Raw genomic sequence first — 16569 nt, 5'->3', positions numbered from 1 at the left:
TGAACCCACTCCGTGCAATGACGCCGACCGACAAATAACCCACTTTTCACGCGGTCAGCCGACTCTCGAGCCACTGCGTTTACAAACGAAAGAGCAACGCGGAACGAAAGGATCAACACTCGCCTCTGGCTGCAGACTATGTCCCTCCCCACCCTCGACATGACTGCAAGCACTGCCGGCCCTCTCGCCCAGGACGAGGTCGTCGTCGTCGGCGCTGGCGGTGAGTGGTTCGCGGGGCCCAGGGCTTGCGGCGCTGCACCGCGGCAATCAATCGCCGGCCGGCGCGTCGAGCCAGCCCCCCGGCCCTCCAACCTCGCCGCCACCCAGCTCACTCACGCCCCAGTTATCGGCCTCACGACCGCCCTCATCCTCGCACGCCGCGGGTACAAGGTGCACGTTGTCGCCAAGAACCTGCCCGAGGACGAGCTGGACCAGGACTGGTCGTCGCCATGGGCCGTGAGTGTTGCCCCGTGCGCCGAAGCTGACGACGACGGAAGGGAGCCAACTGGTGCCCGTTCAGCTCGGAGGAGCGCGTGTGCCGCTGGGAGACTGAGTCGCTGTGAGTTGGCGTGCGCGCGTCGGGCAAACAGATACTGACCCCCAGCGCCCGGTTACGCGAGCTCATCCCGATGGGGCTGGCCATGCCGCTCCCCGTACTGCGGTACGCCGCGACCGACTCGGGCCTCCACAACCACTGGTACAAGGACGTGGCGAAGAACGTGGGTGTGTACGTGGGTCCCGTGTTGACGGCAGTACCGCCGCCTCAAGCCCGACGAGTGCCCGAACGGCGGCGTCGGCGTCGCGTTCGAGTCGCTGTCGGTCAACGCGCCAGTGTACCTCAAGTGGATTGAGGCGCAGTGCCGCGCGCTCGGCGTGACGATTGTGCGCGGCGAGGTGGCTGCGCTCTCCGACGTGATCAAGCCGACGACGCGCGTGGTCGTCAACGCGACTGGTCTTGGTGAGTGCTGTGGCTTCCCCTGCTTGATAACTAGCCCTGACCCCCTGACCCCCAGGCTCGCTCACGCTCACCGACGTGCGCGACACGGCGGTCGAGCCGATCCGCGGGCAGATCGTGCTGGTGCGCGCGCCAAAGGTCAAGCGCTGCGTCATGGACTCGTCGCGCTCCAACGTCGACCCCACGCGCTCGACGTACATCATCCCGCGCCCCAACTCGGGCGGCGTGACCATCTGCGGCGGGTGCTACGAGGTGGGTTGGCCCCCAAAGCCCTACTGACTGCAGGTCGGATCGTGGGAGCGCAAGGCGGACCCGGCGCTCTCGCGCAAGATCCTCGAAGAGTGCCTCGCGCACGTGCCCGAGCTCTCGGTGGACGGCACAGTCGAGGGCATGGACGTGATCCGCGAGTGTGTTGGGTTCCGGCCCAGCCGGCAGGGCGGGCCGCGCCTCGAGCGCGAGGACCGCGCCGTGCGCGGCCGCCGCGTCGCCGTCGTGCACGCGTACGGCATTGGCCCGGCCGGCTTCCAGGCGAGCTGGGGCATGGCAAAGGAGGCGGCCGACCTCGTCTCGGAGGCTGTGCTCGAGGCCGAGGCGGCCGTGCTCAAGGCGCGGTTGTAGTGGCTTTGCCCAGTTCTTTGTGTACATCATCATTACTCACAGGCGGTCGTTGTTAGATCAAAGTGGACATAGACATAATCATGCATCGTTGGGGGAGAGGGGTGCAGCATTTGGGGGGGGGGGGGGGGGGGCAGCGCGGAGGGGGAGAGGGGCAGGGCGGAGGGCGGAGGGAGGTGCAGGCGAGGGGCCGATCAGTGCACCTCAGCAGTCACGATCGACAAGGACGATCAAACACCCCACCCCACCGCGCCCGTAAGCCCCCGACGCCGCCAGTCGACACCGGCTCGCCTCAACCTCTCGATAGCTCAGTTGGTAGAGCGTCGGACTGTAATACGATACCCGTCAATCCGCAGGTCCTGTGTTCGAATCACAGTCGGGAGAGCAGCGAGTGCGAGCCAGCAGGGGCGAGCGGGCGACCGTCAGCCCCTGCCGCAACACCCTCTTGATAGCTCAGTTGGTAGAGCGTCGGACTGTAACTGTTCCCTTCAATCCGCAGGTCCTGTGTTCGAATCACAGTCAGGAGAGCGCGCCGTGTGCATGCACGATGCTTTTGGCCACCACGCAAAGCTTTTGCTAGCGCTTGCGCTGAGAGGAGTAGGGACGCCGAGCGCCGCCTCGCACCAGGACATGTGCCACGTTTGATTGGTGGTGGCGGCTGGCCACTGGCCACGGCCAAGCCCCGCGCGCTGCCACTGTTAGCCGATGCGAGCTAGCACCGTCACGAGTTGTCAGAGTGGGCCAGCGAGATCCGACTGGAATGCGGGGCTGGAACGATCTGACGAGGCTAGACGACCGCTAGGCGACAATTTCAATTCGGTGCGGGGGTGTGTCATCCTGCTGCTGCTGCTCCTCCTCCTTCCAGTCGTAACGCGCAATCAAGCGAGCGCCGTAAGCAGCGCTTAAGAGCACTTCCGAGGAGTAATGTCGATCAGGCGGCGGGCTGGGCTTGGGCTTACACTCGGCTGGCCAAGCCACGTGGCTGCGTGACGCTGCTGCACTGCTTACTGCTCCGCATCAGAGTTTAGCTGGTTCCTAGACGCTGCTGAACGTGTGCAGCCTGCCGGCCTGGGCCGTCTGGTGCCCGTCATGTGATGCTGCTGGGGGTCGCCGGGTGGAATTTGCCGATCAGCGCGGGTTGGTGGGTGCGTCGGTGGTGGTCGACCCGACTCGCTGCGCAGGTAGGGCCGGCAGGGAGGGGGGGAATGTGAGGCCTCTCAGAGGAATATCCGCCCCCTGGCCGATGGTGGGGAGGCGAACCCTGGCTGGCACATGTGCTCGCCATCGACTGAGCGCAGTCGAGTTGGAGCGCTCGCAGTATGCATTGCTGGCGAGTCCAATGCTACGACCAGAGCCAGCTTGGTGGCTGGCTCGCTCTCGCTGCCGGCCCAACTTTACCAAGGTTGGCGGGGTACCTGATCACCATTGGCCGGGTTACCGAAACCAGCGACCAGCCAGCAACCAGCGACTCCGGTACAGCTGCCATGATTCCGGCCGGCTACTCGACTCCGGCTCGACTCCGGTTCTCAGACTTTTTTTGGGGAAGAAGTTGGCGACGAGTGAATTTCGGCGGGGACGGCCTGCTGCCTCTCGCTCGCTCGCTCGGCAGGCCAGGCCCCCGAGGCAAGTGAGTAGCTGCAGGCCCTGGGCAGCGAGTGCGGGGTAGGCCTGCCGGCCGAGGGGGCCCAGCGCAGAGCGGCCTGGTGGCGGCCGGGTGAGTCCCTGCTCGGTCGTTCCTCGCTGTTGTCGAGCGAGCCGAGAAGCCGTACGCCGTTACTCCTTGCCATGTGGGTGGGGAGGGAGGGCGGCCACACTCCAGTAGCGGCAATAGCGGGGGCCGCTGGCTGCGCTGGCTGAATGGCAAAGTGAAGGGATGCAACAAGGGCATTATCCCGGCAGCGAGTGCATGCCAAGGCCCACTCCTGCCCCCCTCCCACCCCACCCCACCTGCGCTCGCTGCCCTGGCCACGCGTAATCACGACATGTGCGTCGTCGTCGCGGCCGTCGCGCAGTTGACCCGGCGGGCGGTTTCAAAATGGCCCAGGTTTGGATTTGCCCCAGGACTTTTTTGCAGTCGCCACGTTGTAATCCGCCCTGGCAGTGTGAATAAGGCGTGGGAGGGGGAGGTAAGGGGCCGAGAGGGGGAGGAGGGAGGGCCGTCGTGCGTGCCGGACATTGTCCCTGGTCTCGTCTCGTCAGTGACCCGCCTTGCCGTGCCCGCCTGTAGCTCCCCCGCCCACTTCCGTTGGCCCGCCCAGACGACCACGACCAATCCAACTTTCCAGGCTGCAGTCAGTGACTCCCAGCCAGCGACAGCGACGACCACCCATTCCAACTTGTTTCCTCCATCTCACCCACCCACTACAACCACACTCACCACTCTTCGACAACCACTACTCCTCCTCCGCCAGCCCGTACGTGGTGCTCCTCCTCCTCCCATCCCCCCCTCCCCCACCCCCTACCCCAACCACTACGGCCGAGCTTTGCCAGCCAAAGGCACAGCACCCGCACATCGCCGACACCCCAGCCAGCCGTCTGATTCAGCCAGCCGCGTCGTCGTCGCCGCCGCCCGCACCGCTCCATCATGGCATCTGCAGCAGCGGCCGCCTTTACCCAGTGGCGTTCTCCTCCCCCCGCGTCCACTCCTTCTCTCGAGGTGAGTTGCATGCAGTAGCAGCAGCGGCAGCGGCACGTGGTTGTTGTTATCCGCGCAATGTTCTGGCATAGCTTTCCAAAAAAAGTCTAAGCTAGTGTGTGTTTTGTGTTACCCGCCCAGGCGCACATCGCGCCCGCTACCACCACACACTTGACCCCGCCAGCAGGCCTACATTGTCGCGCCGTCCTCCTCCTCCCCCCTCGTCCATTGTCGCGCTGCGTCTTTTTTTGTTGCCAGAGGGACTGTGCTGACAGTGCTCGTCTCTTTATCCATCTCGCGACACGTTGAACATTACACTACGCGCACACGACGACGCACCATGCTCCCACCAAACGCGTCAAACAATCCAAACCTACACCGGCGCTCAATGTCCACGCCCGTCTGGCAACAACATTACTGGCCTCCCTCGTACACCTACCACCACCACAACCACCACCACCACAACCTACAGCCCGCCGAGCTCCCCGCTCAGTCGTCGCCCGCTGCCAACCCCAAGGCGAGCCTCTTACATCCGAGCTTCCTCCCCCCGTGCGAGCACGGCAAAGAAGGCGAGATGCACGCACATGCCTTTGGTGAGTCTTCCACGACGCTTGGCTTCTTAGTGGATCCGCGATCTCAGTGCGACCGTGCTACCCATTTGCCACCCAGGCATATAACCATGACCCGCTGACACCCGCTGACACTCCCCCAGACCTCCTCTCGCTCGCAGGTGGTCGCAACCCCTCGCCGCCAAAGACCCCCAATGGCGCGGAGGTCGCCGGCTCCGTCCCAGCCACCTCGTACCTGTCGACCACTCGCCCCGCCAATGGCACGGCGACCAACGGCAGCGCCGCCGCGCCTGCCGCTTCGCCTGCTGCCAAGCCGCGTCGCATGAGCTCGTCCACCACTGGCGTCCTCGGCCGTGGCAAGCTCGGCCTGATGGGTGACTCTGGCCTGGAAAAGTCGTGAGTTGTTCGGCAGCACTTGTGTGCCGTGCGGCTCGATCTGACACTTGTGGAGGCTCGCCCGCCCTACCCTGTCGTCGTCGTACTCTACTGGCGCCACTCCCATCCCCGGCAGGAGGCTCTCGAGCGCTACGGGCTCGCCACAATTGTTCGACTTTGCCAAAACGGACCGACGCCCAGCGGCGGTCCGTGCAAACTCTCGTACCACGATTGCCGCCTCACTGCCTTCTCGGGGAATTGCAGGCGGGTCCGCACGTGTACAGGCCCCACCCACGGTCCAGACCGACGACATGGAGCTTGACATGGAGTTTGACGGCGACGATGATGATGACGACCGCTCGGGTGGCCGTAGCGGCAGCGCCGAGCTCGACATGGACATGGAGGACGACGCCGAGCCCACCGACGAGCTCAAGCCAGAGTGGGAGAAGCTCGCCCTCGGTACTGGCTCGGGCGGCATCAAGGGCAGGAGAAAGGGCATGGTCTTCAAGTGCGAGAGCTGCTCAAAAGAGTACCGCCACCCCTCGTGCCTCGTCAAGCACCGTTGGGAGCACAGTCCCCATTGGCGCGAGCCCACGCAGATCAGCATGAGCAAGCACCAGCAGGTCCAGATGCTCGAGGCGGCTGCTATCCTGGCGCACATGGACCCAACAAACGCCCAGGGCAGGTCGCTCCCTACCGACAAGTCGCTCTGGCCTGCCATTCTCTCGCCCCGCGGCGAGAATGCGCTGCTCAAGTCGGCTCGCTCGGCCGCCCGCGACCTCCCCAAGGTCTCGCACTCGCCTGCTGGCTCGACCGTTCCTCCCCTCACGCCTTCATCATTGCGTGACTCGGCCACATTTGGCAGTGCCAAGGACCGCAAGTCGAGCCCTGGGTCCGACTCGACGTCTTCCGACTCGTTCACTCAGAACGGCCTGTCCCCGGCGCCCAGCTCGCTCGGCCTCAAGGCCAACGGCCACTCCAAGCCTGTTGGCATCAACGGCGATCGCCGCTCATCCGTGTCGTCGGCTCCAGGCCCCGGCACTCCCCACTCTGCTGGCTCGCTCCCCGACATGGCTGGCCTCCACTTTTACACTGGTACCACGCCTGTCGGCACGAGCCCGCTCCCCAACCGCGGCCTGCCACTATCACTCACTGCCAGAGCTGGCATGATTGGTGGCGGCATGTTTGGCCGCAGCGCGACAAACTTCAAGGTCCCCGACTCGGGCCTTCGTGGCGGTGTCGCCGAGGACGAGGAGGACGACGACCTCTCGTTTGGTCTTGGTGGCCGTGCCGGCCGCGCCAAGTCGTCGTCGGAAGAAGCCGACGAGCGGAGACGTGAGGACGACTCTGGCTTTGAGATTGAAAACATGGATCTCTAGTCTGTCGTCGTCGCGCGTCGGACCTCGAATCGCACCGAATCCTGTTGTCACCATCCTCGATATCCGTTTGACCGCCACCACCCCTTGGGCATTTCGTTGTTCCCCTCGACCAAAGGTATAAACATCTGTTTGATCAAACTCGCATAGCAAGTTGTGCACTGTAACCCGGGCGCCGTTCCGTTCGCTCCGCGAGCGGGGACGGGCCAGCGGGCTGTAACGGAGACGGAGGGACGTTCATTGGAAGAAGCAAGCAAAGCATGCATGACGTAGAATAAGTGGGCGGGGGGGGCGGGGGGGTGGTTTGGGGGCGTGGGTCGGCGTGGGTGGGCTGGGCTCCCAGTCACCGCGTCGCCGGCGGCAGAGGCAGAAGCAGAAGGAGAAGCAGAGGCAGAGACCGGGAGGGCGTCGCGGGTGGCAGCGAGCTGTCGCGGGTATACCGGCCACGAGCACGCCAGTACAAGCGCGCAACGCAGCACGCGGGCGGCGCAGCACACGCGCACGCGCACGCGCACGCGCCGGTATCCACCATCACCCAAGCACATGGCGACAGCAAGGGGCTGGGGCGTGGCGGTGGCGGCGTGGCGGCGGCGCAGGGGGTGGTGGAGGTGGCTCCGCAGTCGCGGGCGAATGGGAGGGTGCGTGGCGGCGGCCCCGGCTGCGGCGGCGTCTGGGGCGGGCCGTGGGGGATTGGGCGGGCTCAGTGCTATCGCGAGCAGCGAGCGGCACGGGGGACTCTGGACTTGTGCTGGGGGAAGGGAGGGGGCCGCGCCAGCTCGTAAGCACCCGCACGCCAACCCCGCGTTGAATCCTCGACTCCCTCTTGATAGCTCAGTTGGTAGAGCGTCGGACTGTAATTGGTTACATTCTTCAATCCGCAGGTCCTGTGTTCGAATCACAGTCAGGAGATTGAGTGGCGCGAGCTACTCTTTTGCTTTTGGGGTGGGTGGGGTCGCGCCGGCTTTGCTCCCGCCGGCATTAGCCATTTGGTTGTTAGCTATTAGGTTGAAGTGTTAATCCACCCTTAAGTACTTTCCGCGCGACTCGTGGCGGCGCGGGAATGCATGCCACGCACTGCAACTGCGTCAACAACGATCACGTTATGCCTGGATGATCGGGGTGCCACTCTGCTCAACGTGGCGGATGGGAAGGGGCCGAGAGTGGATTCACGAGCAGAGCGATACGCTGCGCCATGTCCATGTAAGACGCTTGGGATTGGCGGCCTGGATGCTGGGCATGGCGACGGCTCGTCGCGGAGTGCGAGGAGGATGAGGTTCAAGCGCCTGGTGCGTGCCACCAGCCTTGACCTGCGAGGCTCGTGCGTGCGAGCAGCCGGCGGATGGTGGTTATCACGCGCTCTCCTTTGCCCCTAGCTCATGAGGCGGAGCAGTGTAGAGCGGGCTGCTGTGCCAGAGACCTGCCCGTCGCACCCCGACTTGACTTGCACCTGCAGCAGCACGCAGGAGGCAAGCGGTACGCGACGTGCTACACGTTCTACGTTATCGCGCCACGACCCACCGCCAGCGCCACTCGCGCCGCGGCGATAAGCCAGACGTCCAAGTGCAATGTGTAATCTTGCCTCGCGTCCACGCGTCGGGGTTTACCCGTCAGGCGTTTCTCTGAATGTGCGGGGAATGGCCGTTAGACCCGGCGTCGCGGTCAGCAGCGAGGACCCACACGCCGGCGGGCTCGCGACACGGAGGGGAGGGCACGCATATAGAAGGCATGGCGGCTTAGCCAGCTTAGCAGGCTTGAGTCAGCGTTGGCTCTGTTTTGGCGTCGCTGGCGCAGCTGCGCGTCAGCGAGGCCGAGCATGGCGTGCGCCGGCTTGGTGCGGCGAAGCGCAACATTCGCGTCGCGTCGGCCATGCTTCCCGCCTGCCCCCATGCAGCGTCCACATGCCCCTGCTATGCATTCACACGCGCCGAGCTGGGCGGCTCTTATGCATGCGGCTCATGCACCAAGACAGACACAGCCGTCGGCGTCTTGAATGTCGACCCCCCCTGGGCTATCTTTCGGCCGTCGTCGGGTCTAACGAGCCAAGGTGTAAGCCGACCTTTGCGGTCGAGTCAGCTATGGTGAAATCGCGCGTGCAGCGTCGTCACCGCTGTCCTGGCGCGGTCCGATCGGACCACGCCGCGGAACTGACTTTGCCTCGCCAAACGCGCCAGGGACATGCCTACGCATATAATATTGTTCCAAGATCCTCCCTCTCCCTCTTCCCTCTTTCCAAAATCCAGCAATCCACAATGTCTGCCCGCATCCAGAAGCCCGCTCCGTGAGTGCTCCTGCTGCTGCTGCGTGTATGCGTAGCACATGGCAGCTGCCCCCACCGCCCCGCCCAGCCACTCACACACCCAGCGAGTTCACCGGCACCCTCGTCAAGAACGGCGAGTTCTCTGAGATCTCTCTCAAGGACTACGCCGGCAAGTGGGTCGTCCTCTTCTTCTACCCCTTGGACTTTACTTGTAGGTCGTTTGAGCGCGTTCTAGAGGTCCTGGGGGTCTCTGGGGAGGTCTGGGGAGTCGATGGGGGGTCGAGGAGGCGAGGGGGGGCGCTGGAGCCATTTTTGCGCTTCCAGCGCCTCCTAGCGCATGCGCGTGCATACTAGCGTGTAGCGGGGATCATTCTGCGCATTTTAAGCCCAGTCCCAAGGCGCTGGGAGGTTGTGGGAGCGAGTTGTGGACGTTGGAAGAAGGGAGAGTCGTGGAGGAGTGGCCGGTGACCGGTGGCTGGTGGCGTTTGGTGCCGGCGGCCGGTCCACCCCACTCCCCAAGCCTCCAAGCGCTTCTGTTCGCTGCTTCTACGTCGCACCACTAGCACTGCATCGTTCGGAGTGGTACGGAATGCTTGTGGAAGCACCACTGCGGATGCCCCGTTGGCGGCACTTGTCGTCATCGACGCGCTCCGCCGGTGTCTAAAAAATTGGACCGACGCGTCGGCCGAAGCAGCCCACCACAGCCCACTAACACCACCCAGTCGTCTGCCCCACCGAGATCCTCGCGTTCAACAACGCCCTCGACCAGTTCGCCGCCATCGGCGCTGAGGTCATCGGCGTCTCCACCGACTCGGAGTACACCCACCTCGCCTGGGCCCAGACCCCCCGCAAGGAGGGCGGCCTCGGCCCCGACCTCAAGCTCGGCCTCCTCGCCGACCGCAACCACGCCGTCAGCAAGGCCTACGGCGTCCTCCTCGAGGAGGAGGGCATCGCGCTCCGCGGCACCTTCTTCATCGACCCCAAGGGCGTGCTGCGTGCCTCGCACATTCACGACCTCCCCGTCGGCCGCTCGGTCGAGGAGACGATCCGCGTCGTCAAGGCCTTCCAGTTCACCGACGAGCACGGCGAGGTCTGCCCCGCCGGCTGGGAGGAGGGCAAGGACACGATCGACACGGACAACGCGTCCAAGTACTTCACCAAGCAGTAAGCGTTGGCTTTGGCTTTCCCCGGTATCCCCACCCCCCACCCCCCTTAGAGAGTAGATGGGAGATATCGGATAGAGAGAGAGGAGGGACGTGATAGGCATGGTTCCCGATGGATTCTGCCAGATGTGCGAAGAGAGCGAGAGAGCGAGTTGCTAGCGGCCCCGCGCGTGGCCAAGGCGCTTCGGCGCGGGATAACTCCCTGTCCAAGATTGTGTCGTCGTCCCAGTCATTCCCGCCCCTATCATTATCGCTGCGAGTCTGCCCTCTGTCCCGAGTCTGCCCACGCACCCCGATCCTAACCACGTGCGCAGAGCCGACGAGTCCGACGCTACCAACAAGCGCAAGGAGCCCGGTTCGGCCGAGAAGCCGAGCAAGCGTGCCAAGGCATAAGTAGTCAGCGAGCGGTCAGCGGCGCGGCACAGGGTTGTCGGTGCGGTCAGTCGCCGAGCGACCACCATCTCGGGCCGAGCGCCGCCCCGTTGGCAAGTTGTAGCAGTACATATAGGAGCCATTATGTGTGTCGGTGTCTATGCGCGTCTGATGCAACTGGTGTTGTGTACAGGCTGTGGGGCGAGTCGGGCGGGTCGGGCGGGTCGGGGTTGCTCTTGGCGTCGGCCTAGTCGAGCTTCTCGTGCTCAATCTCCTCAATCTTGGCGCTGGGCGCGGGCTGCGAGGCAACGGGCACAGCGACGGGTTCGGGTGCGACTTCTGCTTCGGTTAGCTCAATACGCCTCCCCCAGCACCCACCAGCAGGCGCGAGATACCCCTTGACCAGCTCCTCGCCCGTCACGAGCACGCGCTTGCACACCGTGCTCCACGCGCCGGCCGACACGGAGCCTGCGGACGTCAGCATCTGCAGAGTAGAAGCCACACGCAACGCACCCCTCGGCGCCGAGGGGAACCGCAGCAGCCACCCCACTGGGCCGGGCACCCAGCCGTCCGGGAGCCAGAAGACGGGCTGCGCGCGGTACCACCACATGAGGGCGAACTGGGCGCCCGTGGTGCTGAGCCAGATGAGCGTCGAGAAGCGCGACGTGAAGGTCGAGCGGGCGGCCGCGAGCTTTGCGTCTGGGGGAGTTAGTTGGCGCAAATGGGACTTGGCGGCGGCGCTGTTCGAGAGCTTTGGCGGGGGCAACGGCGAGGACGATGCGCTCGGTGGTGTGCTGAAGGCGCTCATACTGGGCAAGCAGCTCCCCGACGATACGGCCGGTTGGTGTGCTGAAGGCGCCCAGCCAGCGCAAGCATCTCGCATGAGCTGCAAGCCCTAGACGCGGCGACCCGCTTGAAAAGACAAGGCCGACGTCCTCGTCAAGGCGCACCAGCTTGTTGTCGAGGGCCTCGGACGCCTTCCTCCGATCCAGCCCCGCCCAGAAGGCGAGTCATACCACGCTCCGGAAGATGACGAGGACGAGCCCACCCCGCCGAGCAGCCGCCACCCTTTGTGCCGCACTCGGACGCGCCGCCGGGCCATGATCGCGGATCCCGACTCACTCGACTTTTCCAGCTCGGCCAGTCCCTTGTCCACCTTGCGCCGCAGCTTGGCCCACTTTGCAAACTCGTCCTGGGAGCTGGTGCGCCCAAGCTCGGCCTTGTCCTCGAGCACCTGCTTGCGCAGGCGGCGCTGCTCCTTCTCGATGCCGCCGAGGAAGACGCGCGAGTAGGCCGCGCCCGCGGCGCCCTGGAGCACGCTCTTGCCGACCCAGGCGACGACCTGCGTGAGGAGGACGATGAGGAAGATGAGCACGGCGAGGTTTGGGTCTGCCATGGTGCTTTGGGGCGTAGGTCAGTGGTGTGAGTGAGCTGTAGATGCTTGTGGATTGCCGTCGACGCCGACGTCGTCGTCGTCGCCGGTGTCGACGGCAGCGGCGGCCCAACAATCCGGTCTGAGGTCATTGGTGACGAGCTGATGGGATAAATTATGAAAGAAAAATGTTGAGAATATTCCATGAGCCAGCCACGCGCGCCAAAAAAAGGTTCCGTGCGCGCTCACCCCCTCGACACAAACAATCACTACGGATCCAACTGGGCCCATTGAATGCTCTCTGCTCTCTGCATGACATACTCTCGTTAACATCGACTCGTACACATACGCTGGCCCCGACCGCGCTCGCCGGCATCCACACGACACGCCGACACGCCAGCCGACCCGACTTGACCCCGGCCACAGCACAGCAGCAGCGGCTGGCGCAGCCCCCGACAATGGCCACACGGCAGGGCGCGCGCACACCATCTCGTCGCGCCGTTCCTGCCACAGAGGGCCCGTCCCCCGTCGCCTCGAGCAGCAGGGCAGCACCCATGGCCAACGGATCGGGGGTACCTACCAAACGGGCGGCCAAGGCCGCCGAACTGGAGCCTGTGAAGCGGGCACGGACGGTGAGTTTGGCGCACTTGCATGGCTGACGTCGACAGAAGAAGCAGGGTGCGTTGGGCGCGCGGCGTGAGAGCGGGCGTGGTGCTGACCTGCTAGGATTCAACCCGCGGCCGATTGCAGAGGCAGAAGACGACGCGGGAGACGACGCGATCCCACCACCACCACCGTCGACGCGCAAGATTGCGCGGAGACGAGAATCGACAAGAGCAAAGCTCGCACGAGAACCCTCGCCTGTGCCGTCGCGGCCTGGGCGCGCGCCGCTCGTCGCTGATGACGCGGTGCCCGCTGAGGATGTCGGGGATAGCCGGCAGGAGGGCGATGCGCCGAGCATCTTCACCAACAAGCCATTAGCTGTACCCCATTTGTCGTTCAAGCGGGCCGCGCGACCACGGCCATCGGCAGCACCGCCTCCGTCACCGCCTGGGAGCCCGCCCGGGTCGTGGGCGATGGGCCCGCCGGCGAGCGTGCGCAGGGGGCGGAGGTCGACACGGGCGCTGGGCGACATGGTCGTGCCGCTGCCAATAGCGGACACGCCGATTATCTCGCGGAATCGGGATATGCGGAATGAGATGGACCGGAGGAGTTCGTTAACGATGCGCGGGAAGCGTGCGAGCTCGAGCTTTGGGCGCGGCGAGCCAAGTGGGTATAGGGTCAGGACGGAGGTGCTGACGGGCGTAGGCTATCCACACTCATCGGTGCCGTCGGAGCAGTTCTACCGGCATATCGACACGGGCATCCCAGAGCCCATCAAGGCGCGATGGCTCATCTCGTGGTGCGCAAAGCGGGCAATGGACGAGCACATGGCCGAGGGCAAGGGCAAACGACGCGCCGCCGATGCCGACGAGGTGGACAAGCTCCTCGGCGACGTGATGGACGACTTTGTGTCCAACCTCGCCAAGGGCAACGTCGACACCAACGTCTTTGGCGATCCTACCGCAGCATCAGCATCAGCACTCAACATTCGGCCGCATCCACGTAATGTGGAGAACCGCAAGACGCAGGAGAAGGAGAATGCCGTCATCAAGCGGTGAGTGGGGGCAACCTGATCCATGACCGCCCGCTGACATGACCCAGAATGAAGACTGAAGATCGCGACTGGTCACGGATCGGCGCACGGGCCAACGAGATGCAGGCCAAGGTGATCAGCTCGTTAAATGCGTCGGCCCGGCGACAAGCTGTGCCAGATGTCACTGGCGCCGCCGACTTCTTCAAGCGCGCGCTCAGCCTGTCGGACGAGGTCATGGCGGCGGGCGATGGGAACGGTGCAGCGGCGTCGGTCAGCAACTTTGCAGAAGTCGAGCTAGAGGTGAGTTGGACTCCTTCGTGTCGCAACAACTCACACACCACAGGTCGACACGTTGCACCAGGCCACACACCAAGCGCGGCAGTACTCATTACAAGCGACGCGCTTCCTCGACGGCATCTTCTCGTCGCTCGCAGCCGACTTGCGGTCACAGGACGACACGGACAAGCCGCCGTCGACCGATTCGGACGGCCCCGACGCTGTGGCACTGCTCTCTGCGGCTGGGTCGACCCACCCATCATCACGTGCCGACCCTATGCACATGCTGCGTGCCCTCGCCGCTGCCGACGCGAGCCAGCAGACACCAGAAACGTTGGCCAAGGCGGCATCCGTGGCGTCGGTGACTGCCACACCTCGACGGCCGTCTGCAAACGTGGGTGGCGGCCAGCGGAAAGCGGGCGGCGTTGGGACGACGCCGCGCCGAGCAGGAGTGTACGGGCGGGGGACGCCTGGGCCGGGGCGATAATCGCGAGATAGGTCGTTTCATAATCGCTAGTTTACCATTCGGATTTTTGCTTCTCACTTTGCTTGATGTTGTGTTTTCGCATATGCAGGTGGCCAGGCGGCCACGAGTGGTTGGGTCTGCACAGGACAGTTTTGGGCAGACGTCTACTAAGAGCAGTCGCCGCCGCCACTCATTTGAAATTGCTTCCGTCGAGGGCCATTGTTATGGAGCCATCACCCTCGCCCGTCCGCCTACGCAGCCGAGATGGCGACAAAGTGAGATTGCCGCTCGACGATACTCTTTCCAGACACTGCGACTCTCTTTCTCGTCGATACAATGGCCCCATCGCACATCTAAGCGCCAGACATCGACCTGCCCCGCTCTCTACCGCCCACACACACACCGCACCGGGCCGGCGCCCCTCAGCCGCCGCCATGTCCGAGGGGATCGCCCTCGCAAACGACCCGTACCTGCAGTACCAGCCTGCGTTCTCGTACAGCCTGCCGATCCAGCTGCTCGTCAGCGGCATCACGCTGACGCTGCTGGTCGTGCTCCTCATCCACTTGCTGTGTGAGTTTACTTCCCGCAGGCCCCGCTGACGGCCAGTCACGACGCAGTACCACTACCCGCTCGCGCCGCTCAACTACGGGCTGCAGCTCGCATCCATCATATCCGTGCTCATCGGCGTCGCGACCCGCATCGGCGTCATCCTGCGCCACGCCTCCAACCAGGCCGACCACTGGCCGTATGCGCTCGACTATGTCAGCGTCGCGATACCCGGCGAGAACTGGACCACGGCCGAGAACGCCGCGTGGTACCTCCTCCAGGCGCTGAGCAATGGGCTTGCGAATGTAGGATGCGCAGGGGGAGATTTTATGCTGACGGCCTAGCTCACCCACATCCAGTTCTTGACGCTGCTGTACCCCTCGCGCACTGAAGCCCGGCTCATCTTCCTCGCGCTGGGCCCGCTCGCCGTCGCATCATCGGGCCTCTTCTTCTGCACCATGTCCAACAACCGGACGGTTGTTGATCTGGGCGACGCCATCCGCAACGTCTTCTCGTCGACGCTCCTGCTCATCTTCACGCTCTCGCTGTGCATCTGGGGCTTCCTGGTCAACCGGCGCCGCGCGTGGCGCCTGGACGGCGGTACCGGTGTCTTTGGCGGCGGCGCCCTCGGCCTCGCCTTCGTCACTACGGCTAGCTCGTTCGTCGCAGTCAAGGAAGAGGGCATCGACTGGCTCCAGCATCTCATCTGGGCCGCGGTCCTCTGGCAGACGTGGCTCGGCTGGTGGTGGTGGGTCGGCGCTGGCATGGGCATCGGCGAAGTCGAGGACATTATGGAGCGTGCCATCAGGAAGAAGAAGCGTGCGGCCCGCCGCGCACACCGCGATGGTGTGATGGCTGCACAGACGCCTGGCGCCAACACGCCGCACGGTGCGCAGACCCCCGCACCAGGCAACAGGAGACACAACTCGTCGATGGGTGCGACGATCCGCACCGCGTCGACGTCGGTCATGGGCATGGCGACGGGCATTGCAAACTTTGTACAGCACCCCAACGGCGGCACCGGAAGCCACTCGGGCGGCTCGCACGAGTCGGCCACGCGCCGGCGTGGCGCGGTACAGCGCTCGGCCACTGCGCCGGCCGCGACGCTGCACCCCGACGTCGAGGAGGGCTTCCACGAGGACATCGAGCTCGGGTCGCTGCGCCTGCGCGAGCCGACGCACGAGCGCGACCGCGACCGCGTGGAGAACGACTCTGGTGGCCACCCGCAGAGCTCCAACTCGGAGACGTCGTCGACGTCGAGAACGCCGTCGCTGCACCCGCCGCAGACGGCGCGCGAGCTGCTCGCGTACCCGCTCACCTGGTTCCAGGTGTACCTGCGCCGGCTGCGGCGCGCGCACGAGGAGGCGACGCGGCGCAGCGCGGTCGAGCAGGCCGAGCGGCGGTCGCGCGTGCCGACAATAGCGGGGAGCACGATCCAGCCCGCCGAGAGCTGGGACCTGGGCGCGTACGGCATGCGCGAGCACCACGAGAGCACGCGGCGGCTGCACGAGGCGCAGCGGCAGCTGCGGGCGAATGCACTGCTGGCCGAGGAGACGGAGGACTCGCGGTCGTCTACACGGCGCAGCCGGCGCGCGCGGATCAGCAGTGCCAGCGCGATTGCGATTCCGATGGTGCGCGAGCCCGAGGACATGGAGGGGGACGGCGCGCGGCACGACGGGGACTGGGAGGACGTGGACAGCGCGACGAGCGACGACGACGACCACGACGACCCGCACCAGAGCGACAAGGACTCGGACGCGGACGCGGACGAGCAGACTGCGCGGCCAGGCGGCAGCGGCGCGGCGACGCCGCGCGCCGAGGCGGGCGGGTCGACGTGGAGCTGGTGGGGGCCGTTGAAGGAGTGGCGGCTGGCCGACCGGTCCAAGTTCTAGGGTGGGCGTGGGCTCGTGTTGTATACTATGCATGTGGGGTACAAGTGGCGGCGACAAGGGAGTC

General features: G+C 65.1%; 5 protein-coding genes and 3 non-coding genes across 8 annotated transcripts; 7 read left to right on the top strand and 1 right to left on the bottom strand.

The window, feature by feature from the left end:
• Window positions 1-159: 159 nt before the first annotated feature.
• DAO1 (D-amino acid oxidase) lies at window positions 160-1573 on the top strand (the record flags this gene model as incomplete). The annotated part of the gene is made up of 7 exons (XM_069355885.1): window positions 160-220; window positions 344-456; window positions 498-559; window positions 605-719; window positions 754-958; window positions 1014-1207; window positions 1241-1573. The coding sequence occupies 7 exons, from the start codon at window positions 160-162 to the stop codon at window positions 1571-1573; spliced, it is 1083 nt and encodes a 360-aa protein (XP_069205726.1).
• Window positions 1574-1867: 294 nt separating this feature from the next.
• On the top strand, window positions 1868-1954 carry Q8F55_007457. The gene has a single exon. It is a non-coding gene; the product is annotated as a tRNA-Tyr (tRNA).
• A 58-nt stretch (window positions 1955-2012) lies between these two features.
• On the top strand, window positions 2013-2097 carry Q8F55_007456. The gene has a single exon. It is a non-coding gene; the product is annotated as a tRNA-Tyr (tRNA).
• Window positions 2098-4154: 2057 nt separating this feature from the next.
• Q8F55_007455 (uncharacterized protein) lies at window positions 4155-6528 on the top strand (the record flags this gene model as incomplete). The annotated part of the gene is made up of 4 exons (XM_069355884.1): window positions 4155-4226; window positions 4678-4798; window positions 4918-5170; window positions 5226-6528. 4 exons carry the CDS (start codon window positions 4155-4157, stop codon window positions 6526-6528), a joined length of 1749 nt encoding a protein of 582 aa, XP_069205725.1.
• An 817-nt stretch (window positions 6529-7345) lies between these two features.
• Q8F55_007454 lies at window positions 7346-7434 on the top strand. The gene has a single exon. It is a non-coding gene; the product is annotated as a tRNA-Tyr (tRNA).
• Window positions 7435-8774: 1340 nt separating this feature from the next.
• TSA1 (cTPxI) lies at window positions 8775-10338 on the top strand (the record flags this gene model as incomplete). The annotated part of the gene is made up of 4 exons (XM_069355883.1): window positions 8775-8803; window positions 8887-8993; window positions 9505-9946; window positions 10260-10338. The coding sequence occupies 4 exons, from the start codon at window positions 8775-8777 to the stop codon at window positions 10336-10338; spliced, it is 657 nt and encodes a 218-aa protein (XP_069205724.1).
• A 226-nt stretch (window positions 10339-10564) lies between these two features.
• On the bottom strand, window positions 10565-11713 carry GET1 (GET complex subunit get1; the record flags this gene model as incomplete). Its single annotated transcript, XM_069355882.1, has 4 exons — window positions 10565-10656; window positions 10696-10785; window positions 10831-11016; window positions 11440-11713. The coding sequence occupies 4 exons, from the start codon at window positions 11711-11713 to the stop codon at window positions 10565-10567; spliced, it is 642 nt and encodes a 213-aa protein (XP_069205723.1).
• A 530-nt stretch (window positions 11714-12243) lies between these two features.
• Window positions 12244-16505, top strand: Q8F55_007451 (uncharacterized protein; the record flags this gene model as incomplete). Its single annotated transcript, XM_069355881.1, has 9 exons — window positions 12244-12321; window positions 12358-12367; window positions 12416-12958; window positions 12998-13346; window positions 13394-13625; window positions 13669-13995; window positions 14544-14637; window positions 14674-14918; window positions 14958-16505. 9 exons carry the CDS (start codon window positions 12244-12246, stop codon window positions 16503-16505), a joined length of 3426 nt encoding a protein of 1141 aa, XP_069205722.1.
• Between the last annotated feature and the right edge of the window lie 64 nt (window positions 16506-16569).

This window comes from Vanrija albida (genome assembly GCF_041260175.1).
Source record: "Vanrija albida strain AlHP1 chromosome Unknown contig_6, whole genome shotgun sequence".
Lineage (NCBI taxonomy): Eukaryota > Fungi > Basidiomycota > Tremellomycetes > Trichosporonales > Trichosporonaceae > Vanrija > Vanrija albida.
Note: the sequence above shows the minus strand (reverse complement) of the source record. Positions and strands in the feature narration are given on the sequence as shown.